This window comes from Salvelinus alpinus, chromosome 30 (genome assembly GCF_045679555.1).
Source record: "Salvelinus alpinus chromosome 30, SLU_Salpinus.1, whole genome shotgun sequence".
NCBI lineage: Eukaryota > Metazoa > Chordata > Actinopteri > Salmoniformes > Salmonidae > Salvelinus > Salvelinus alpinus.
In genome coordinates, this window is record NC_092115.1 from 1,685,342 (window position 1) to 1,710,767 (window position 25,426).

The 25,426-nt window shown below is 41.9% G+C and overlaps 1 protein-coding gene across 1 annotated transcript in view; it reads left to right on the forward strand.

Annotated features, from left to right (window-relative positions):
• Positions 1–23,261, forward strand: part of LOC139560186 (pituitary adenylate cyclase-activating polypeptide type I receptor-like) — a 78,625-nt gene extending 55,364 nt beyond the window's left edge. Inside the window, exons 10-15 of the mRNA XM_071376734.1 lie at positions 7,339–7,408; positions 9,070–9,161; positions 10,657–10,740; positions 18,570–18,699; positions 18,814–18,855; positions 22,338–23,261. Of these exons, the coding sequence (XP_071232835.1) occupies positions 7,339–7,408; positions 9,070–9,161; positions 10,657–10,740; positions 18,570–18,699; positions 18,814–18,855; positions 22,338–22,556 (637 nt within the window). The 3' untranslated portion in view covers positions 22,557–23,261. The remainder of the gene's footprint in view (positions 1–7,338; positions 7,409–9,069; positions 9,162–10,656; positions 10,741–18,569; positions 18,700–18,813; positions 18,856–22,337) is intronic.
• Positions 23,262–25,426: the final 2,165 nt, after the last annotated feature.

Here is a 25,426-nt window from a genome sequence, read left to right on the forward strand (position 1 = left end):
GACTTTTAATGTAATTCCTTTAGCCTGTACCAGGTGAAGGCATTTTAATGTAATTCCTTTAGCCTGTACCAGGTGAAGGCCTTTTAATGTAATTCCTTTAGCCTGTACCAGGTGAAGGTCTTTTAATGTATTTCCTTTAGCCTGTACCAGGTGAAGGCCTTTTAATGTAATTCCTTTAGCCTGTACCAGGTGAAGGCCTTTTAATGTAATTCCTTTAGCCTGTACCAGGTGAAGGCATTTTAATTTAATTCCTTTAGCCTGTACCAGGTGAAGGCCTTTTAATGTAATTCCTTTAGCCTGTACCAGGTGAAGGCCTTTTAATGTATTTCCTTTAGCCTGTACCAGGTGAAGGTCTTTTAATGTAATTCCTTTAGCCTGTACCAGGTGAAGGCCTTTTAATGTATTTCCTTTAGCCTGTACCAGGTGAAGGCCTTTTAATGTAATTCCTTTAGCCTGTACCAGGTGAAGGTCTTTTAATGTAATTCCTTTAGCCTGTACCAGGTGAAGGCCTTTTAATGTATTTCCTTTAGCCTGTACCAGGTGAAGACCTTTTAATGTAATTCCTTTAGCCTGTACCAGGTGAAGGCCTTTTAATGTAATTCCTTTAGCCTGTACCAGGTGAAGTTTTTTTAATTTATTTCCTTTAGCCTGTACCAGGTGAAGGTTTTTTAATGTATTTCCTTTAGCCTGTACCAGGTGAAGGCCTTTTAATGTAATTCCTTTAGCCTGTACCAGGTGAATGCCTTTTAATGTAATTCCTTTAGCCTGTACCAGGTGAAGGACTTTTAATGTAATTCCTTTAGCCTGTACCAGGTGAATGCCTTTTAATGTAATTCCTTTAGCCTGTACCAGGTGAAGGTCTTTTAATGTAATTCCTTTAGCCTGTACCAGGTGAATGCCTTTTAATGTAATTCCTTTAGCCTGTACCAGGTGAAGGCCTTTTAATGTAATTCCTTTAGCCTGTACCAGGTGAATGCCTTTTAATGTAATTCCTTTAGCCTGTACCAGGTGAAGGTCTTTTAATGTATTTCCTTTAGCCTGTACCAGGTGAAGGTCTTTTAATGTAATTCCTTTAGCCTGTACCAGGTGAAGGCCTTTTAATGTAATTCCTTTAGCCTGTACCAGGTGAAGGCCTTTTAATGTATTTCCTTTAGCCTGTACCAGGTGAAGGCCTTTTAATGTAATTCCTTTAGCCTGTACCAGGTGAAGGCCTTTTAATGTATTTCCTTTAGCCTGTACCAGGTGAAGGCCTTTTAATGTAATTCCTTTAGCCTGTACCAGGTGAAGGCCTTTTAATGTAATTCCTTTAGCCTGTACCAGGTGAAGGTTTTTTTAATGTATTTCCTTTAGCCTGTACCAGGTGAAGGTTTTTTAATGTAATTCCTTTAGCCTGTACCAGGTGAATGCCTTTTAATGTAATTCCTTTAGCCTGTACCAGGTGAAGGTTTTTTAATGTAATTCCTTTAGCCTGTACCAGGTGAAGGCCTTTTAATGTAATTCCTTTAGCCTGTACCAGGTGAAGGCCTTTTAATGTATTTCCTTTAGCCTGTACCAGGTGAAGGTTTTTTAATGTATTTCCTTTAGCCTGTACCAGGTGAAGGCCTTTTAATGTAATTCCTTTAGCCTGTACCAGGTGAATGCCTTTTAATGTAATTCCTTTAGCCTGTACCAGGTGAAGGCCTTTTAATGTAATTCCTTTAGCCTGTACCAGGTGAATGCCTTTTAATGTAATTCCTTTAGCCTGTACCAGGTGAAGGTCTTTTAATGTAATTCCTTTAGCCTGTACCAGGTGAAGGCCTTTTAATGTAATTCCTTTAGCCTGTACCAGGTGAAGGCCTTTTAATGTAATTCCTTTAGCCTGTACCAGGTGAAGGCATTTTAATGTAATTCCTTTAGCCTGTACCAGGTGAATGCCTTTTAATGTAATTCCTTTTGCCTGTACCAGGTGAAGGCCTTTTAATGTAATTCCTTTAGCCTGTACCAGGTGAAGGCCTTTTAATGTAATTCCTTTAGCCTGTACCAGATGAAGGCCTTTTAATGTAATTCCTTTAGCCTGTACCAGGTGAAGGCCTTTTAATGTAATTCCTTTAGCCTGTACCAGGTGAAGGCATTTTAATGTAATTCCTTTAGCCTGTACCAGGTGAAGGCCTTTTAATGTAATTCCTTTAGCCTGTACCAGGTGAAGGCCTTTTAATGTAATTCCTTTAGCCTGTACCAGGTGAAGGTCTTTTAATGTAATTCCTTTAGCCTGTACCAGGTGAAGGCCTTTTAATGTAATTCCTTTAGCCTGTACCAGGTGAAGGCCTTTTAATGTAATTCCTTTAGCCTGTACCAGGTGAAGGCCTTTTAATGTAATTCCTTTAGCCTGTACCAGGTGAAGGTCTTTTAATGTAATTCCTTTAGCCTGTACCAGGTGAAGGCCTTTTAATGTAATTCCTTTAGCCTGTACCAGGTGAAGGCCTTTTAATGTAATTCCTTTAGCCTGTACCAGGTGAAGGACTTTTAATGTAATTCCTTTAGCCTGTACCAGGTGAAGGCATTTTAATGTAATTCCTTTAGCCTGTACCAGGTGAAGGCCTTTTAATGTAATTCCTTTAGCCTGTACCAGGTGAAGGTCTTTTAATGTATTTCCTTTAGCCTGGACCAGGTGAAGGCCTTTTAATGTAATTCCTTTAGCCTGTACCAGGTGAAGGCCTTTTAATGTAATTCCTTTAGCCTGTACCAGGTGAAGGCATTTTAATTTAATTCCTTTAGCCTGTACCAGGTGAAGGCCTTTTAATGTAATTCCTTTAGCCTGTACCAGGTGAAGGCCTTTTAATGTATTTCCTTTAGCCTGTACCAGGTGAAGGCATTTTAATGTAATTCCTTTAGCCTGTACCAGGTGAAGGCCTTTTAATGTATTTCCTTTAGCCTGTACCAGGTGAAGGTCTTTTAATGTAATTCCTTTAGCCTGTACCAGGTGAAGGCCTTTTAATGTATTTCCTTTAGCCTGTACCAGGTGAAGGCCTTTTAATGTAATTCCTTTAGCCTGTACCAGGTGAAGGTCTTTTAATGTAATTCCTTTAGCCTGTACCAGGTGAAGGCCTTTTAATGTAATTCCTTTAGCCTGTACCAGGTGAAGGCCTTTTAATGTATTTCCTTTAGCCTGTACCAGGTGAAGGCCTTTTAATGTAATTCCTTTAGCCTGTACCAGGTGAAGGCCTTTTAATGTATTTCCTTTAGCCTGTACCAGGTGAAGGCCTTTTAATGTAATTCCTTTAGCCTGTACCAGGTGAAGGCCTTTTAATGTAATTCCTTTAGCCTGTACCAGGTGAAGTTTTTTAAATTTATTTCCTTTAGCCTGTACCAGGTGAAGGTTTTTTAATGTATTTCCTTTAGCCTGTACCAGGTGAAGGCCTTTTAATGTAATTCCTTTAGCCTGTACCAGGTGAAGGACTTTTAATGTAATTCCTTTAGCCTGTACCAGGTGAAGGACTTTTAATGTAATTCCTTTAGCCTGTACCAGGTGAATGCCTTTTAATGTAATTCCTTTAGCCTGTACCAGGTGAAGGTCTTTTAATGTATTTCCTTTAGCCTGTACCAGGTGAAGGCCTTTTAATGTAATTCCTTTAGCCTGTACCAGGTGAAGGCCTTTTAATGTAATTCCTTTAGCCTGTACCAGGTGAAGGCATTTTAATTTAATTCCTTTAGCCTGTACCAGGTGAAGGCCTTTTAATGTAATTCCTTTAGCCTGTACCAGGTGAAGGCCTTTTAATGTATTTCCTTTAGCCTGTACCAGGTGAAGGTCTTTTAATGTAATTCCTTTAGCCTGTACCAGGTGAAGGCCTTTTAATGTATTTCCTTTAGCCTGTACCAGGTGAAGGCCTTTTAATGTAATTCCTTTAGCCTGTACCAGGTGAAGGTCTTTTAATGTAATTCCTTTAGCCTGTACCAGGTGAAGGCCTTTTAATGTAATTCCTTTAGCCTGTACCAGGTGAAGGCCTTTTAATGTATTTCCTTTAGCCTGTACCAGGTGAAGGCCTTTTAATGTAATTCCTTTAGCCTGTACCAGGTGAAGGCCTTTTAATGTATTTCCTTTAGCCTGTACCAGGTGAAGACCTTTTAATGTAATTCCTTTAGCCTGTACCAGGTGAAGGCCTTTTAATGTAATTCCTTTAGCCTGTACCAGGTGAAGTTTTTTTAATTTATTTCCTTTAGCCTGTACCAGGTGAAGGTTTTTTAATGTATTTCCTTTAGCCTGTACCAGGTGAAGGCCTTTTAATGTAATTCCTTTAGCCTGTACCAGGTGAATGCCTTTTAATGTAATTCCTTTAGCCTGTACCAGGTGAAGGACTTTTAATGTAATTCCTTTAGCCTGTACCAGGTGAATGCCTTTTAATGTAATTCCTTTAGCCTGTACCAGGTGAAGGTCTTTTAATGTAATTCCTTTAGCCTGTACCAGGTGAATGCCTTTTAATGTAATTCCTTTAGCCTGTACCAGGTGAAGGCCTTTTAATGTAATTCCTTTAGCCTGTACCAGGTGAATGCCTTTTAATGTAATTCCTTTAGCCTGTACCAGGTGAAGGTCTTTTAATGTATTTCCTTTAGCCTGTACCAGGTGAAGGTCTTTTAATGTAATTCCTTTAGCCTGTACCAGGTGAAGGCCTTTTAATGTAATTCCTTTAGCCTGTACCAGGTGAAGGCCTTTTAATGTATTTCCTTTAGCCTGTACCAGGTGAAGGCCTTTTAATGTAATTCCTTTAGCCTGTACCAGGTGAAGGCCTTTTAATGTATTTCCTTTAGCCTGTACCAGGTGAAGGCCTTTTAATGTAATTCCTTTAGCCTGTACCAGGTGAAGGCCTTTTAATGTAATTCCTTTAGCCTGTACCAGGTGAAGGTTTTTTTAATGTATTTCCTTTAGCCTGTACCAGGTGAAGGCCTTTTAATGTATTTCCTTTAGCCTGTACCAGGTGAAGGCCTTTTAATGTAATTCCTTTAGCCTGTACCAGGTGAAGGCCTTTTAATGTAATTCCTTTAGCCTGTACCAGGTGAAGGTTTTTTTAATGTAATTCCTTTAGCCTGTACCAGGTGAAGGCCTTTTAATGTATTTCCTTTAGCCTGTACCAGGTGAAGGCCTTTTAATGTAATTCCTTTAGCCTGTACCAGGTGAAGGTCTTTTAATGTAATTCCTTTAGCCTGTACCAGGTGAAGGCCTTTTAATGTAATTCCTTTAGCCTGTACCAGGTGAAGGCCTTTTAATGTATTTCCTTTAGCCTGTACCAGGTGAAGGCCTTTTAATGTAATTCCTTTAGCCTGTACCAGGTGAAGGCCTTTTAATGTATTTCCTTTAGCCTGTACCAGGTGAAGACCTTTTAATGTAATTCCTTTAGCCTGTACCAGGTGAAGGCCTTTTAATGTAATTCCTTTAGCCTGTACCAGGTGAAGTTTTTTTAATTTATTTCCTTTAGCCTGTACCAGGTGAAGTTTTTTTAATGTATTTCCTTTAGCCTGTACCAGGTGAAGGCCTTTTAATGTAATTCCTTTAGCCTGTACCAGGTGAATGCCTTTTAATGTAATTCCTTTAGCCTGTACCAGGTGAAGGACTTTTAATGTAATTCCTTTAGCCTGTACCAGGTGAAGGTCTTTTAATGTAATTCCTTTAGCCTGTACCAGGTGAATGCCTTTTAATGTAATTCCTTTAGCCTGTACCAGGTGAAGGCCTTTTAATGTAATTCCTTTAGCCTGTACCAGGTGAATGCCTTTTAATGTAATTCCTTTAGCCTGTACCAGGTGAAGGTCTTTTAATGTATTTCCTTTAGCCTGTACCAGGTGAAGGTCTTTTAATGTAATTCCTTTAGCCTGTACCAGGTGAAGGCCTTTTAATGTAATTCCTTTAGCCTGTACCAGGTGAAGGCCTTTTAATGTATTTCCTTTAGCCTGTACCAGGTGAAGGCCTTTTAATGTAATTCCTTTAGCCTGTACCAGGTGAAGGCCTTTTAATGTATTTCCTTTAGCCTGTACCAGGTGAAGGCCTTTTAATGTAATTCCTTTAGCCTGTACCAGGTGAAGGCCTTTTAATGTAATTCCTTTAGCCTGTACCAGGTGAAGGTTTTTTTAATGTATTTCCTTTAGCCTGTACCAGGTGAAGGTTTTTTAATGTAATTCCTTTAGCCTGTACCAGGTGAATGCCTTTTAATGTAATTCCTTTAGCCTGTACCAGGTGAAGGTTTTTTAATGTATTTCCTTTAGCCTGTACCAGGTGAAGGCCTTTTAATGTAATTCCTTTAGCCTGTACCAGGTGAAGGCCTTTTAATGTATTTCCTTTAGCCTGTACCAGGTGAAGGTTTTTTAATGTATTTCCTTTAGCCTGTACCAGGTGAAGGCCTTTTAATGTAATTCCTTTAGCCTGTACCAGGTGAATGCCTTTTAATGTAATTCCTTTAGCCTGTACCAGGTGAAGGCCTTTTAATGTAATTCCTTTAGCCTGTACCAGGTGAATGCCTTTTAATGTAATTCCTTTAGCCTGTACCAGGTGAAGGTCTTTTAATGTAATTCCTTTAGCCTGTACCAGGTGAATGCCTTTTAATGTAATTCCTTTAGCCTGTACCAGGTGAAGGTCTTTTAATGTAATTCCTTTAGCCTGTACCAGGTGAATGCCTTTTAATGTAATTCCTTTAGCCTGTACCAGGTGAAGGCCTTTTAATGTAATTCCTTTAGCCTGTACCAGGTGAATGCCTTTTAATGTAATTCCTTTAGCCTGTACCAGGTGAATGCCTTTTAATGTAATTCCTTTAGCCTGTACCAGGTGAAGGCCTTTTAATGTAATTCCTTTAGCCTGTACCAGGTGAATGCCTTTTAATGTAATTCCTTTAGCCTGTACCAGGTGAAGGCCTTTTAATGTAATTCCTTTAGCCTGTACCAGGTGAAGGCCTTTTAATGTAATTCCTTTAGCCTGTACCAGGTGAATGCCTTTTAATGTAATTCCTTTAGCCTGTACCAGGTGAATGCTATATCAAACCACAGCCTAATATATTTATTTATTATCGCTGATGTGATGTCATAGTTTAGAACCTTATAATATGCATAATAATATCTGTGTCCCAAACGGCGCCCTATTCCCTATATAGTGCCCTATCCCCTATATAGTGCCCTATTCCCTATATAGTGCCCTATCCCCTATATAGTGCCCTATCCCCTATATAGTGCCCTATCCCCTATATAGTGCCCTATTCCCTATATAGTGCCTTATCCCCTATATAGTGCCCTATCCCCTATTGGCCCTGGTCATAAAGGGCATAGGTTGCCTTTTGGGACAATATCACTCTCACCCCCTGCTGTCTCTCTTCCTGTACCCTGTAGTTGCTGGGATACCAACAACACCACTGCCCTCTGGTGGGTGATCAAGGGACCGACGGTCGTCTCCATCATGGTGGGTGGAACTTTATCACGGCTAAATGGAACCCTATTCCCTAGATCAGTGGTTCTCAAACTGTGGGTCAAAGGGTCGGCAGGGAGGGCGCTGAGTTTAAGGAACTCAGTCAGGCTTTCAACTTCCTCTTGAAAGTGGTAATAGTAGAATACACAAGGTGAAATGTCGTTTTTCCTCTTAGACCTTAGAGAGCTATTATATAACGGTGGTAGACCTGATAACCAACGACGATGAGAGCCTATAGGGAGGAGGTCAGAGACCTGGCAGTGTGGTTCCAGGACAACAACCTCTCCCTCAACGTCAGCAAGACAAGGGAGCTGATTGTGGACTACAGGAAACGGAGGGCCGAGCACACCCCCATCCACATTGACGTGGCTGTGGTGGATCGGATCGAGAGATTCAAGTTCTTCGGGGCTCCCGAGTGGCGCAGCGGTCTATGGCACTGCACCTCAGTGCCGGATCCAGGCTGTATCACAACCGGCCGTGATTGGGAGTCCATTAGGGCCGCGCACATTTGGCCCAACATCGTCCGGGTTTGGCCGGGGTAGGCCGCCATTGTAAATAAGAATTTGTTCTTAACTGACTTGCCCAGTTCAATAAAGGTAACATTGTTTTTGTTTTTTTACAAATTCAAATATCACTAAGAAATTAACATTGTCCACACACCAACACAGTCGTGAAGAGGGCACGACAACGCCTCTTCCCCCTCAGGAGGCTGAAAAGATTTGGCACGGGTCCTCAGATCCTCAAAAAGTTCTACAGCTGCTCCATCGAGAGCATCCTGACTGGTTGCATCACCGCTTGGTATGTCAACTGTTTGGCCTTACTCCGCAAGGCGCTACAGAGGGTTTGAGTATGGCCCAGTACATCACTAGGGCCAAGCTTCCTGCCATCCAGGCCCTAAAAATGGTCAAAGATTCCAGCCACCCAAGTCATAGACTGTTCTCTCTGCTACCGCACGGCAAGCGGTACCAATGTACCAAGTCTGGAACCACCAGGGCCGCAAACAGCTAATCAAATGGGTACCCGGACTATTTACAGTCAATGTACTCCTACCTACATATTACCTCAATTACCTCGACTAATCTGTACCCTCGCACATTGACTCGGTACCGGTACCCCCTGTATATAGCCTCCACATTGACTCTGTACCGTAAAACCCTGTATATAGCCTCCACATTGACTCTGTACCGGTACCCCCTGTATATAGCCTCCACATTGACTCTGTACCGTAAAACCCTGTATATAGCCTCCACATTGACTCTGTACCGTAAAACCCTGTATATAGCCTCCACATTGACTATGTACCGGTACACCCTTTATATAGCCTCCACATTGACTCTGTACTGGTACACCCTGTATTTAGCCTCCACATTGACTCTGTACCGGTACCCCCTGTATATAGCCCCGTCCCCGCAGGAGGTCTTTTGCGTGTTCTTAACTGACTTGCCTAGTTAAATAAAGGTTAAATCAAATTAAATAGAGAATCTCTTATATTTCCTCCCCACATTATTACAACTTGGTCTGACCGGTCTTAGATGTATTGCATTTTTTTTGATTGAGTTTTGGTGTGTATTCTTGTGTTAAAACTTGAAAAGTAATGATGATAACAGTAATATAATAACTATAATCATCCTTCTCCTTGCTATGTGCTTCTCTAGATCAACTTCGTCCTGTTTGTTGGGATCATAGTCATTCTGGTCCAGAAGCTCCAGTCGCCTGACATCAGGGGGAATGAGTCCAGTATCTACCTGTAAGTACCTGGTCTTAGCCCTACCTCTATGTCCAGTATCTACCTGTAAGTACCTGGTCTTAGCCCTACCTCTATGTCCAGTATCTACCTGTAAGTACCTGGTCTTAGCCCTACCTGTATGTCCAGTATCTACCTGTAAGTACCTGGTCTTAGCCCTACCTCTATGTCCAGTATCTACCTGTAAGTACCTGGTCTTAGCCCTACCTCTATGTCCAGTATCTACCTGTAAGTACCTGGTCTTAGCCCTACCTCTATGTCCAGTATCTACCTGTAAGTACCTGGTCTTAGCCCTACCTCTATGTCCAGTATCTACCTGTAAGTACCTGGTCCTAGCCCTACCTCTATGTCCAGTATCTACCTGTAAGTACCTGGTCTTAGCCCTACCTGTATGTCCAGTATCTACCTGTAAGTACCTGGTCTTAGCCCTACCTCTATGTCCAGTATCTACCTGTAAGTACCTGGTCCTAGCCCTACCTCTATGTCCAGTATCTACCTGTAAGTACCTGGTCTTAGCCCTACCTCTATGTCCAGTATCTACCTGTAAGTACCTGGTCTTAGCCCTACCTCTATGTCCAGTATCTACCTGTAAGTACCTGGTCTTAGCCCTACCTCTATGTCCAGTATCTACCTGTAAGTACCTGGTCCTAGCCCTACCTGTATGTCCAGTATCTACCTGTAAGTACCTGGTCCTAGCCCTACCTCTATGTCCAGTATCTACCTGTAAGTACCTGGTCCTAGCCCTACCTGTATGTCCAGTATCTACCTGTAGATACCTGGTCCTAGCCCTACCTGTATGTCCAATATCTACCTGTAAGTACCTGGTCTTAGCCCTACCTGTATGTCCAATATCTACCTGTAAGTACCTGGTCTTAGCCCTACCTCTATGTCCAGTATCTACCTGTAAGTACCTGGTCCTAGCCCTACCTGTATGTCCAATATCTACCTGTAAGTACCTGGTCCTAGCCCTACCTCTATGTCCAGTATCTACCTGTAAGTACCTGGTCCTAGCCCTACCTGTATGTCCAATATCTACCTGTAAGTACCTGGTCCTAGCCCTACCTCTATGTCCAGTATCTACCTGTAAGTACCTGGTCTTAGCCCTACCTCTATGTCCAGTATCTACCTGTAAGTACCTGGTCCTAGCCCTACCTGTATGTCCAATATCTACCTGTAAGTACCTGGTCCTAGCCCTACCTGTATGTCCACATGTCTATGAAGGCTGCTGGAATCTTTATCTCATCGCCATAATGTGGTCTGTTTATATTATCCGTGGTCTAGTCATTTATAAGGAGAGGTGTTTTATGAGACTGTCTGATGTGCTGTATAGTTAAGACGTGTGTGTGACTGTGTGTGTTTTACTTGTGGTGTCTGTCTGTCTGTCTGTCTGTCTGTCTGTCTGTCTGTCTGTCTGTCTGTCTGTCTGTCTGTCTGTCTCTCTGTCTGTCTGTCTGTCTCTCTGTCTGTCTGTCTGTCTGTCTGTCTGTCTCTATTGTAGCAGCTGTGCTCAGAAATGCTTCAGTGAGCCCACTCAGGCTGTGCAACATTCCTGCAGGATGTCAGAGCTATCAGCCATCACACTGTAAGTCTGTGTGTGTGTGTGTGTGTGTGTGTGTGTGTGTGTGTGGGTGTGTGGGTGTGTGTGGGTGTGTTTTCTCAAATGTTAAAGTCTGAGTGTTATTCTTAGTCAGATCAAATCAAATGTTATTTGTCGCATACACATGTTTAGCAGATGTTATAGCTAAATGTTTGTGTTTCTAGCTCCAACAGTGCAGTAATATCTAACAATTCACAACAAAACACACAAATCTAAAAGAAAAATAAAGGAATTAAGAAATATATAAATATTAGGATGAGCATTGTCGGAATCCGCATTATAAATATATACAGTAACAGTCAAAGGTCTGGACACACCTACTCATTCAAGGGTTTTTCTTTATTTTTTACTATTTTCTACACTGTAGAATAATAGTGAAGACATCACAACTATGAAATGACACATATGGAATCATGTAGTAACCAAAAAAGTGTTAAACAAATCAAAATATATTTAAGATTCTTCAAACTAGCCACTCTTGGCATTCTCTCAACCAGCTTCACCTGGAATGATTTTGCAACCATCTTGAAGGAGTTCCCACATATACTGAGCACTTGTTGGCTGCTTTTCCTTCACTCTGCGGTCAAACTCATCCCAAACCATCTCAATTGGGTTGAGGTCAGGTGATTGTGGAGGCCAGGTCATCTGATGCAGCACTCCATCACTCTCCTTCTTGATCAAATAGCCCTTACACAACCTGGAGGTGTGTTGAGTCATTGTCCTGTTGAAGAACACATGATAGTCCCACTAATCGCAAACCAGATGGGATGGTGTATCGCTGCAGAATGATGTGGTAGCCATGCTGGTTAAGTGTGCCTTGAAATCACAGACAGTGTCACCAACAAAGCACCATCACACCTCCTCCTCCATGCATCACAGTGGGAACCACACATGCGGAGATCATCCGTTCACCTACTCTGCATCTCACAAAGACAAGGCGGTGGGAACCAAAAATCATCAGATCAAAGGACAGATTTCCACCGGTCTAATGTTCATTGCTCGTGTTTCTTGGCCCAAGCAAGTCTCTTCTTCTTATTGGTGTCCTTTAGTAGTGGTTTCTTTGCAGTATTTCAACCATGAAGGCCTGATTCACACAGTCGCCTCTGAACAGTTGATGTTGAGATGTGTCTGTTACTTGAAATCTGTGAAGCATTTATTTGTGCTGCAATTTTTGAGGCAGTTAACTCTAATGAACATATCCTCTGCAGCAGAGATAACTCTGGGTCTTCCTTTCCTGTGGCGGTCCTCATGAGAGCCAGTTTCATCATAGCGCTTGATGGTTTTTGCGACTGCACTTTAAGAAACTTTCAAAGTTCTTGACATTTTCCGGATTGACTGACCTTCATGTTTTAAAGTAATGATGGACTGTCGTTTCTCTTTGCTTATTTGAGCTGTTCTTGCCATAATATGGACTTGGTATTTTACCATCTTCTGTATACCACCCCTAGCTTGTCACAACACAACTGATTGGCTCAAACATTTTAAAAAGGTGACTACCTCATGAAGCTGGTTGAGAGAATGCCAAGAGTTTGCAAAGCAGTCATCAAGGCAAAGGATCTCAAATATAAAATATATTTTGATTTGTTAAACACTTTTTTGGTTACCACATGATTCCATATGTGTTATTTCATAGTTTTGATATCTTCACTATTATTCAGCAATGTAGAAAAATAGTACATGGCGCTCCGGTACCACTTGCCGTGCAAATAGTCCAGGTAGAATTTGTTTAGTAGAGAGAACAGTCTATGACTAGGGTAGCTGGAGTCTTTGACAATTTTTAGGGCCTTCCTCTGACACCGCCTGGTATAGAGGTCCTGGATGACAGGAAGCTTGGCCCCAGTGATGTACTGGGCCGTTCGCACTACCCTCTGTAGTGCCTTGCAGTCGGAGGCCGCGCAGTTGCCATACCAGGCAGTGATGCAACCAGTCAGGATGCTCTCGATGGTGCTGCTGTAGAACTTTTTGAGGATCTGAGGACCCATGCCAAATCTTTTTAGTCTCCTGAGGGGGAATAGGCTTTGTCGTTTCCTCTTCACGACTGTCTCAGTGTGTTTATACCCTGATAGTTTGTTGTTGATGTGGACACAAAGAAACTTGAAGCTCTCAACCTGCTCCACTACAGCCCGGTTGATGAGAATGCTAAAATGCTACTACAACCTCTGTGCTGTGTACAAGCCTGTGAATAGAATGTGTCTGACTATATGGTGGAAAGACTACTGTATTTATTACATTTTTACTTTTGCGTTTTACTAAGAAAAGGCTATGTTTTTTTATTTAAGTAGTATGTGTTCAGGAAGTGGAAATTAGTCTAAGCTATAAGAAGTTTGTTAATGGATATTTATATTTTGTGTTTTAAGTTATCATTTCAGTTTTACTTGGTGTTATCACTGTTACACACCTTTTCCTGTAGTCCACAATCATCTCCTTGATCACGTTGAGGTTGTTGTCCTGGTACCACACGGCCAGGTCTCTGACCTCCTCCCTGTAGGCTGTCTCGTTGTTGTTGGTGATCAGACCTACTACTGTTGTGTTGTCTGAAAACGTAATGATGGTGTTGGAGTCGTGTCTGGCCATGCAGTCATGAGTGAACAGGGAGTACAGGAGTGGACTGAGCACGTACCCCTGAGGGGCCCCCGTGTTGAGGAATAGCAAAGTGGACATGTTGTTTCCTACCTTCACCACCTGTTGGCGGCCCATCAGGAAGTCCAGGACCCAGTTGCAGAGGGCAGGGTTCAGACCCAGGGCCCCGAGCTTAATGATGAGCTTGAAGGGGACTATGGTGTTGAAGGTGAGCTGAAGTCAATGAACAGCATTCTTACATAGGTATTCCTCTTGTCCAGATGGGATAGGGCAGTGTGATTGCATCATCTGTGGATCTATTGGGGCGGTATGCAAATTCAAGTGGGTCTAGGGTGCCTCTCAAAGCATTTCATGATAACAGAAGTGAGTGCTACGGGGCGATAGTCATTTAGTTCAGTTACCTTTGCTTTCTTGGGTACAGGAACAATGGTGGACATATTGAGGAAAGTGGGGACAGCAGACTGGGATAGGGAGAGATTGAATATGTCCGTAAACACTCCAACCAGCTGGTCTGTGCATTCTCTGAGGACACGGCTAGGGATGCCGTCAGGGCCGGCAGCCATGCCAGGATTAACACGCTTAAACGTCTTACTCACATTGGCCACGCAGAACGAGAGCCCACAGTCTTCGGGAGTGGCCCGCGTCGGTGGCCCGCGTGTTATCCTCAAAGAGTTTAGCTTGCCTGGGAGCATGACGTCAGTGTCCGTGAAGTGGCTGGTTTTCCCTTTGTAATCCGTGACTGTCTGGAGTCTCTGCCTCTTAGGTCTCGTGTCTGAGCCGTTGAATTGCCACTCCACTTTATCTCTATACTGACATTTTGCCTGTTTTATTGCCTTGCAGGCTGTTTGTTTTCAACCATGTTCTCTGTCACCATAGTTAAATGCAGTTGTTAGCGCTTTCAGTTTTGCGCGAATGCTGCCATCTATCCACAGTTTATGGTTCAGGTGGATATTAATAGTCACAGAGGGAACAACATCTCCTATACACTTCCTGATGAACTCAGTCACTGTGTCAGCGTATACGTCAATGTTATTCTCAGAAGCTACCCGGAATCTGAGTGTTAGTGTTAGTCAGGTTGTAGTAGTGTTGTTGTCAGGTGGATGTCTGAGTGTTAGTCAGGTTGTAGTAGTGTTGTTGTCAGGAGGATGTCTGAGTGTTAGTCAGGTTGTAGTAGTGTTGTTGTCAGGAGGATGTCTGAGTGTTAGTCAGGGTGTAGTAGTGTTGTTGTCAGGAGGATGTCTGGGTGTTGGTCAGGGTGTAGTAGTGTTGTTGTCGGGTGGTGTATCATGTTGGGTCAGGTTGTAGTAGTGTTATGTCGGGTATGTCTGATCTCCCGTCTTTAGTCAGGTTGTGATCATGTTGTATCAGGAGGTGCCTAATAGTTTAGTCAGGTTGTATCGTGTTGTTGTACAGTAATAGTTTCGTAGTTAGTCGGGTTGCTGTAGTCATGTTGTTGTCGGAGGATGTCTGGGTGTTAGTCAGGTTGTAGTAGTGTTGTTGTCAGGAGGATGTCTCAGTGTTAGTCAGGTTGTAGTAGTGTTGTTGTCAGGAGGATGTCTGAGTGTTAGTCAGGTTGTAGTAGTGTTGTGGTCAGGTGGATGTCTGAGTGTTAGTCAGGTTGTAGTAGTGGTGTTGTCAGGAGGATGTCTGAGTGTTAGTCAGGTTGTAGTAGTGTTGTTGTCAGGAGGATGTCTGAGTGTTAGTCAGGTTGTAGTGTTGTTGTCAGGAGGATGTCTGAGTGTTAGTCAGGTTGTAGTAGTGTTGTTGTCAGGAGGATGTCTGAGTGTTAGTCAGGTTGTAGTAGTGTTGTTGTCAGGAGGATGTCTGGGTGTAGTAGTGTTGTTGTCAGGAGGATGTCTGAGTGTTAGTCAGGTTGTAGTAGTGTTGTTGTCAGGAGGATGTCTGGGTGTTAGTCAGGTTGTAGTAGTGTTGTTGTCAGGAGGATGCCTGAGTGTTGAGTCAGGTTGTAGTAGTGTTGTTGTCAGGAGGATGTCTGAGTGTTAGTCAGGTTGTAGTAGTGTTGTTGTCAGGAGGATGTCTGAGTGTTAGTCAGGTTGTAGTAGTGTTGTTGTCAGGAGGATGTCTGAGTGTTAGTCAGGTTGTAGTAGTGTTGTTGTCAGGAGGATGTCTGAGTGTTAGTCTTAGTCAGGTTGTAGTAGTGTTGTTGTCAGGAGGATGTCTGGGTGTTAGTCAGGTTGTAGTATGTTGTTGTCAGGAGTAGGCAGTGTCCTGAGTGTTAGTCAGGTTGTAGTAGTGTTGTTGTCAGGAGGATGTCTGAGTGTTAGTCAGGTTGTAGTAGTGTTGTTGTCAGGAGGATGTCTGAGTGTCTTAGTCAGGTTGTAGTAGTGTTGTTGTCAGGAGGATGTCTGAGTGTTAGTCAGGTTGTAGTAGTGTTGTTGTCAGGAGGATGTCTGAGTGTTAGTCAGGTTGTAGTAGTGTTGTTGTCAGGAGGATGTCTGAGTGTTAGTCAGGTTGTAGTAGTGTTGTTGTCAGGAGGATGTCTGAGTGTTAGTCAGGTTGTAGTAGTGTTGTTGTCAGGAGGATGTCTGAGTGTTAGTCAGGTTGTAGTAGTGTTGTTGTCAGGAGGATGCGAGTGTTAGTCAGGTTGTAGTAGTGCTGTTGTCAGGAGGATGTCTGAGTGTTAGTCAGGTTGTAGTAGTGTTGTTGTCAGGAGGATGTCTGAGTGTTAGTCAGGTTGTAGTAGTGTTGTTGTCAGGAGGATGTCTGAGTGTTAGTCAGGTTGTAGTAGTGTTGTTGTCAGGTGGATGTCTGAGTGTTAGTCAGGTTGTAGTAGTGTTGTTGTCAGGAGGATGTCTGAGTGTTAGTCAGGTTGTAGTAGTGTTGTTGTCAGGAGGATGTCTGAGTGTTAGTCAGGTTGTAGTAGTGTTGTTGTCAGGAGGATGTCTGAGTGTTAGTCAGGTTGTAGTAGTGTTGTTGTCAGGAGGATGTCTGAGTGTTAGTCAGGTTGTAGTAGTGTTGTTGTCAGGAGGATGTCTGAGTGTTAGTCAGGTTGTAGTAGTGTTGTTGTCAGGAGGATGTCTGAGTGTTAGTCAGGTTGTAGTCGTGTTGTTGTCAGGAGGATGTCTGAGTGTTAGTCAGGTTGTAGTAGTGTTGTTGTCAGCAGGATGTCTGAGTGTTAGTCAGGTTGTAGTAGTGTTGTTGTCAGGAGGATGTCTGAGTGTTAGTCAGGTTGTAGTAGTGTTGTTGTAAGGTGGATGTCTGAGTGTTAGTCTTAGTCAGGTTGTAGTAGTGTTGTTGTCAGGAGGATGCCTGAGTGTTAGTCAGGTTGTAGTAGTGTTGTTGTCAGGTGGATGTCTGAGTGTTAGTCAGGTTGTAGTAGTGTTGTTGTCAGGAGGATGTCTGAGTGTTAGTCAGGTTTTAGTAGTGTTGTTGTCAGGTGGATGTCTGAGTGTTAGTCAGGTTGTAGTAGTGTTGTTGTCAGGAGGATGTCTGAGTGTTAGTCAGGTTGTAGTAGTGTTGTTGTCAGGAGGATGTCTGAGTGTTAGTCAGGTTGTAGTCGTGTTGTTGTCAGGAGGATGTCTGAGTGTTAGTCAGGTTGTAGTCGTTTTGTTGTCAGGTGGATGTCTGAGTGTTAGTCAGGTTGTAGTAGTGTTGTTGTCAGGAGGATGTCTGAGTGTTAGTCAGGTTGTAGTAGTGTTGTTGTCAGGAGGATGTCTGAGTGTTAGTCAGGTTGTAGTAGTGTTGTTGTCAGGAGGATGTCTGAGTGTTAGTCAGGTTGTAGTAGTGCTGTTGTCAGGAGGATGTCTGAGTGTTAGTCAGGTTGTAGTAGTGCTGTTGTCAGGAGGATGTCTGAGTGTTAGTCAGGTTGTAGTAGTGTTGTTGTCAGGTGGATGTCTGAGTGTTAGTCAGGTTGTAGTAGTGTTGTTGTCAGGAGGATGTCTGAGTGTTAGTCAGGTTGTAGTAGTGTTGTTGTCAGGAGGATGTCTGAGTGTTAGTCAGGTTGTAGTAGTGTTGTTGTCAGGAGGATGTCTGGGTGTTAGTCAGGTTGTAGTAGTGTTGTTGTCAGGAGGATGTCTGAGTGTTAGTCAGGTTGTAGTAGTGTTGTTGTCAGGAGGATGTCTGAGTGTTAGTCAGGTTGTAGTAGTGTTGTTGTCAGGAGGATGTCTGAGTGTTAGTCTTAGTCAGGTTGTAGTAGTGTTGTTGTCAGGAGGATGTCTGGGTGTTAGTCTTAGTCAGGTTGTAGTAGTGTTGTTGTCAGGAGGATGTCTGAGTGTTAGTCAGGTTGTAGTAGTGTTGTTGTCAGGAGGATGTCTGAGTGTTAGTCAGGTTGTAGTAGTGTTGTTGTCAGGAGGATGTCTGAGTGTTAGTCAGGTTGTAGTAGTGTTGTTGTCAGGAGGATGTCTGAGTGTTAGTCAGGTTGTAGTAGTGTTGTTGTCAGGAGGATGTCTGAGTGTTAGTCTTAGTCAGGTTGTAGTAGTGTTGTTGTCAGGTGGATGTCTGAGTGTTAGTCAGGTTGTAGTAGTGTTGTTGTCAGGAGGATGTCTGAGTGTTAGTCAGGTTGTAGTCGTGTTGTTGTCAGGAGGATGTCTGAGTGTTAGTCAGGTTGTAGTAGTGTTGTTGTCAGGAGGATGTCTGAGTGTTAGTCAGGTTGTAGTAGTGTTGTTGTCAGGAGGATGTCTGAGTGTTAGTCAGGTTGTAGTAGTGCTGTTGTCAGGTGGATGTCTCAGTTTTAGTCAGGTTGTAGTCGTGTTGTTGTCAGGAGGATATATAATGTTGCCTTTTAGTTGTTTTTGTTGTGTGTTGGTTTCTCTTAGGTTGTGACAGGAATGTATTGGTTGTTCTATGGTTGTAAGAGTGTTGTATTGTTGTTGTTCTAAGGTTTCTGTTGTAATGTGTATGTTGTGTATTGGTTATTCTGAGGTTTCTGTTGTAATGTGTATGTTGTGTATTGGTTATTATAAGGTTTCTGCTGTAATGTGTATGTTGTGTATTGGTTATCCTAAGGTTTCTGCTGTAATGTGTATGTTGTGTATTGGTTATTCTGAGGTTTCTGCTGTAATGTGTATGTTGTGTATTGGTTATTCTAAGCTTGTAACAGTGATGTGTGTTGGTTTTATTATAGTTTTATTAGTTGTTCTAAGGTTGAAATCGTGTAATATTGTGTATTGGTTTTTCTAAGGTTGAAACAGTATAACGTTGTGTATTTGTTGTTCTAAGGTTGTGACAATGTTGTGTTTTGTATAAGTAGTAACAATATGATATGTTGTTGTCAGGCGTCTGGCTCGGTCCACCCTTTTACTCATCCCCCTCTTCGGGATCCACTACACTGTGTTTGCCTTCTCACCAGAGGACGTCAGCAAGAAGGAGAGGCTGGTGTTTGAGCTGGGCCTGGGATCTTTCCAGGTAACACACTCCTTCTAAGACGGTGGGTTAGTGTAATAACAGTAACTCTGAGAGCGTTGTTGAAAAGTGCAATCGAACTGCTCATCTCTCCTCTCTTCTTCTTTTCCTTTCCAGGGTTTTGTTGTGGCTGTCCTCTATTGTTTCCTCAATGGAGAGGTAGGAGGCTTCTTTACCCTCTCTAGACACGGCATCTGATGATGGCATCTGATGTGAATGTTGATTATAGCCCAGTGTCATTAAGAATAACTGCCTGCAGTATTTTACTAAGTAGTAGTGTTAGTAACCACCTAGTGGACTAGACTGTTACATTGTACATCTGTTATTGTTTAGTAACCACCTAGTGGACTAGACTGTTACCTCATAACTCTGTTATTGTTTAGTAACCACCTAGTGGACTAGACTGTTACATTATAACTCTGTTATTGTTTAGTAACCACCTAGTGGACTAGACTGTTACATTATAACTCTGTTATTGTTTAGTAACCACCTAGTGGACTAGACTGTTACATCGTCACTCTGTTATTGTTTAGTAACCACCTAGTGGACTAGACTGTTATATTATAACTCTGTTATTGTTTAGTAACCACCTAGTGGACTAGACTGTTACATTGTAACTCTGTTATTGTTTAGTAACCACCTAGTGGACTAGACTGTTACATTATAACTCTGTTATTGTTTAGTAACCACCTAGTGGACTAGACTGTTACATTATAACTCTGTTATTGTTTAGTAACCACCTAGTGGACTAGACTGTTACCTCATAACTCTGTTATTGTTTAGTAACCACCTAGTGGACTAGACTGGTACATTATAACTCTGTTATTGTTTAGTAACCACCTAGTGGACTAGACTGGTACATTATAACTCTGTTATTGTTTAGTAACCACCTAGTGGACTAGACTGTTACATTATAACTCTGTTATTGTTTAGTAACCACCTAGTGGACTAGACTGTTACCTCATAACTCTGTTATTGTTTAGTAACCACCTAGTGGACTAGACTGTTACATCGTAACTCTGTTATTGTTTAGTAACCACCTAGTGGACTAGACTGGTACATTATAACTCTGTTATTGTTTAGTAACCACCTAGTGGACTAGACTGTTATATTATAACTCTGTTATTGTTTAGTAACCACCTAGTGGACTAGACTGTTACATTGTAACTCTGTTATTGTTTAGTAACCACCTAGTGGACTAGACTGTTACATTATAACTCTGTTATTGTTTACTAACCACCTAGTGGACTAGACTGTTACATTATAACTCTGTTATTGTTTAGTAACCACCTAGTGGACTAGACTGTTACCTCATAACTCTGTTATTGTTTAGTAACCACCTAGTGGACTAGACTGTTACATCGTAACTCTGTTATTGTTTAGTAACCAGCTAGTGGACTAGACTGGTACATTATAACTCTGTTATTGTTTAGTAACCACCTAGTGGACTAGACTGTTATATTATAACTCTGTTATTGTTTAGTAACCACCTAGTGGACTAGACTGTTACATTGTAACTCTGTTATTGTTTAGTAACCACCTAGTGGACTAGACTGTTACATTATAACTCTGTTATTGTTTAGTAACCACCTAGTGGACTAGACTGTTACATTATAACTCTGTTATTGTTTAGTAACCACCTAGTGGACTAGACTGTTACCTCATAACTCTGTTATTGTTTAGTAACCACCTAGTGGACTAGACTGTTACCTCATAACTCTGTTATTGTTTAGTAACCACCTAGTGGACTAGACTGTTACATCGTAACTCTGTTATTGTTTAGTAACCACCTAGTGGACTAGACTGTTACATCGTAACTCTGTTATTGTTTAGTAACCACCTAGTGGACTAGACTGTTACATCGTAACTCTGTTATTGTTTAGTAACCAGCTAGTGGACTAGACTGTTACATTATAACTCTGTTATTGTTTAGTAACCACCTAGTGGACTAGACTGTTACATTATAACTCTGTTATTGTTTAGTAACCACCTAGTGGACTAGACTTTTACATCGTAACTCTGTTATTGTTTAGTAACCAGCTAGTGGACTAGACTGTTACCTCATAACTCTGTTATTGTTTAGTAACCACCTAGTGGACTAGACTGTTACATTATAACTCTGTTATTGTTTAGTAACCACCTAGTGGACTAGACTGTTACATCGTCACTCTGTTATTGTTTAGTAACCACCTAGTGGACTAGACTGTTACATTGTAACTCTGTTATTGTTTAGTAACCACCTAGTGGACTAGACTGTTACCTCATAACTCTGTTATTGTTTAGTAACCACCTAGTGGACTAGACTGTTACATCGTAACTCTGTTATTGTTTAGTAACCACCTAGTGGACTAGACTGTTACATCGTAACTCTGTTATTGTTTAGTAACCACCTAGTGGACTAGACTGTTACATCGTAACTCTGTTATTGTTTAGTAACCAGCTAGTGGACTAGACTGTTACATTATAACTCTGTTATTGTTTAGTAACCACCTAGTGGACTAGACTGTTACATTGTAACTCTGTTATTGTTTAGTAACCACCTAGTGGACTAGACTGTTACCTCATAACTCTGTTATTGTTTAGTAACCACCTAGTGGACTAGACTGTTACATCGTAACTCTGTTATTGTTTAGTAACCACCTAGTGGACTAGACTGTTACATTGTAACTCTGTTATTGTTTAGTAACCACCTAGTGGACTAGACTGTTACATTGTAACTCTGTTATTGTTTAGTAACCACCTAGTGGACTAGATTGTTACATTATAACTCTGTTATTGTTTAGTAACCACCTAGTGGACTAGACTGTTACCTCATAACTCTGTTATTGTTTAGTAACCACCTAGTGGACTAGACTGTTACATTATAACTCTGTTATTGTTTAGTAACCACCTAGTGGACTAGACTGTTACATTATAACTCTGTTATTGTTTAGTAACCACCTAGTGGACTAGACTGTTACATTATAACTCTGTTATTGTTTAGTAACCACCTAGTGGACTAGATTGTTACATTATAACTCTGTTATTGTTTAGTAACCACCTAGTGGACTAGACTGTTACATCGTAACTCTGTTTTTGTTCAGTAACCACCTAGTGGACTAGACTGTTACATTGTAACTCTGTTATTGTTTAGTAACCACCTAGTGGACTAGACTGTTACATTGTAACTCTGTTATTGTTTAGTAACCACCTAGTGGACTAGATTGTTACATTATAACTCTGTTATTGTTTAGTAACCACCTAGTGGACTAAACTGTTACCTCATAACTCTGTTATTGTTTAGTAACCACCTAGTGGACTAGACTGTTACATTATAACTCTGTTATTGTTTAGTAACCACCTAGTGGACTAGACTGTTACATTATAACTCTGTTATGGTTTAGTAACCACCTAGTGGACTAGACTGTTACATTATAACTCTGTTATTGTTTAGTAACCACCTAGTGGACTAGATTGTTACATTATAACTCTGTTATTGTTTAGTAACCACCTAGTGGACTAGACTGTTACATTATAACTCTGTTATTGTTTAGTAACCACCTAGTGGACTAGATTGTTACATTATAACTCTGTTATTGTTTAGTAACCACCTAGTGGACTAGACTGTTACATCGTAACTCTGTTGTTGTCTGTTATTCCAGGTGCAGTCTGAGATCAAGAGGAAGTGGCGTAGCTGGAGGGTGAACCGGTACTTTACCGTGGATCTGAAGCACCAGCAGCGCCACCCGTCCCTGGTCAGCAGCGGGGTCAACGGGGGAACACAGCTCTCCATGCTCAGTTCCAAGAGCTCCTCGGCCTTACAGATACGCATGGCTGGCCCCCTGGCCGAGACACCGTCCACACTCAACCTGCCGACCTGATTGTCTCAAACCCCTGGCCGATACACCGTCCACACTCAACCTGCCGACCTGATTGTCTCAAACCCCTGGCCGAGACACCGTCCACACTCAACCTGCCGACCTGATTGGCTGAGACACCTAGCTGAGACCTCGCCCACCCTTAAGCAGAACACCTGATTGGCTGAGCAGAACACCTGACTGGCCCACCGGATTGTGTAATTGGCTCAGACCCCTCACCAACCAGTTATCTTCCCAGACAATTCAGATTCATGTTCTTTAGTTATCTTTAGAAAAGAAGAAGAGTTGATGCTCTTTTACAAATAATATGTTCAAACATAAAGTAACTAACTCCTCCCACTAGCCAGGCTCTCTCATAAAGTAACTAACTCCTCCCACTAGCCAGGCTCTCTCATAGAGTAACTAACTCCTCCCACTAGCCAGGCTCTCTCATAGAGTAACTAACTCCTCCCACTAGCCAGGCTCTCTCATAAAGTAACTAACTCCTCCCACTAGCCAGGCTCTCTCATAGAGTAACTAACTCCTCCCACTAGCCAGGCTCTCTCATAAAGTAACTAACCCCTCCCACTAGCCAGGCTCTCTCATAGAGTAACTAACTCCTCCCACTAGCCAGGCTCTCTCATAGAGTAACTAACTCCTCCCACTAGCCAGGCTCTCTCATAGAGTAACTAACTCCTCCCACTAGCCAGGCTCTCTCATAAAGTAACTAACCCCTCCCACTAGCCAGGCTCTCTCATAGAGTAACTAACTCCTCCCACTAGCCAGGCTCTCTCATAGAGTAACTAACTCCTCCCACTAGCCAGGCTCTCTCATAGAGTAACTAACTCCTCCCACTAGCCAGGCTCTCTCATAGAGTAACTAACTCCTCCCACTAGCCAGGCTCTCTCATAGAGTAACTAACTCCTCCCACTAGCCAGGCTCTCTCATAGAGTAACTAACTCCTCCCACTAGCCAGGCTCTCTCATAAAGTAACTAACTCCTCCCACTAGCCAGGCTCTCTCATAGAGTAACTAACTCCTCCCACTAGCCAGGCTCTCTCATAGAGTAACTAACTCCTCCCACTAGCCAGGCTCTCTCATAGAGTAACTAACTCCTCCCACTAGCCAGGCTCTCTCATAGAGTAACTAACTCCTCCCACTAGCCAGGCTCTCTCATAGAGTAACTAACTCCTCCCACTAGCCAGGCTCTCTCATATAATGTGAGATTAATGTATTCTTTGACATGAACAATATATTCACCATAATTACAATATTAGGGGGGAAAATTGTCAAATGTGATGCCATATTGTGGCTTTCGCTGTTATTCTACATTATGTAGTGCCATACAGGTTGTCTCCTCTGAGGTCATGACCTGACACAGAGCCATATACACAGTATATCTCCAGAGCCATATATTTAATGGGGTTCTAACATGGCTGTTATAGAATGTTGTAGTATCATGTTAATGGGGTTCTAACATGGCTGTTATAGAATGTTGTAGTATCATGTTAATGGGGTTCTAACATGGCTGTTATAGAATGTTGTGTCATGTTAATGGGGTTCTAACATGGCTGCTATAGAATGTTGTAGTGTCATGTTAATGGGGCTCTAACATTGGCTGTTATATAATGTTGTAGTGTCATGTTAATGGGGTTCTAACATGGCTGTTATAGAATGTTGTAGTGTCATGTTAATGGGGTTCTAACCTGGCTGTTATAGAATGTTGTAGTGTCATGTTAATGGGGTTCTAACATGGCTGTTATAGAATGTTGTAGTGTCATGTTAATGGGGTTCTAACATGGCTGCTATAGAATGTTGTAGTGTCATGTTAATGGGGTTCTAACATGACTGTTATAGAATGTTGTAGTGTCATGTTAATGGGGTTCTAACATGGCTGTTATAGAATGTTGTAGTGTCATTTTAATGGGGTTCTAACATGGCTGCTATAGAATGTTTTAGTGTCATGTTAATTGGGTTCTAACATGGCTGTTATAGAATGTTGTAGTGTCATGTTAATGGGGCTCTAACATGGCTGTTATAGAATGTTGTAGTGTCATGTTAATGGGGTTCTAACATGGCTGTTATGGAATGTTGTAGTGTCATGTTAATGAGGTTCTAACATGGCTGTTATAGAATGTTGTAGTGTCATGTTAATGAGGTTCTAACATGGCTGTTATAGAATGTTGTAGTGTCATGTTAATGGGGTTCTAACCTGGCTGTTATAGAATGTTGTAGTGTCATGTTAATGGGGTTCTAACCTGGCTGTTATATAATGTTGTAATGTCATGTTAATGGAGCTCTAACCTGGCTGTTATAGAATGTTGTAGTGTCATGTTAATGGGGTTCTAACCTGGCTGTTATATAATGTTGTAATGTCATGTGAATGGGGTTCTAACATGGCTGTTATAGAATGTTGTAGTGTCATGTTAATGACCTCTAACATGGCTGTTATAGAATGTTGTAGTGTCGTGTTAATGGGGTTCTAACATGGCTGTTATAGAATGTTGTAGTGTCGTGTTAATGGGGTTCTAACATGGCTGTTATAGAATGTTGTAGTGTCATGTTAATGGGGTTCTAACCTGGCTGTTATAGAATGTTGTAGTGTCATGTTAATGGGGTTCTAACATGGCTGTTATAGAATGTTGTAGTGTCATGTTAATGAGGCTCTAACATGGCTGTTAAAGAATGTTGTAGTGTCATGTTAATGGGGCTCTAACATGGCTGTTATAGAATGTTGTAGTCTCATGTTAATGGGGTTCTAACATGGCTGTTATAGAATGTTGTAGTGTCATGTTAATGGGGTTCTAACCTGGCTGTTATAAAATGTTGTAGTGTCATGGTAATGAGGCTCTAACATGGCTGTTATAGAATGTTGTAGTGTCATGTTAATAAGGT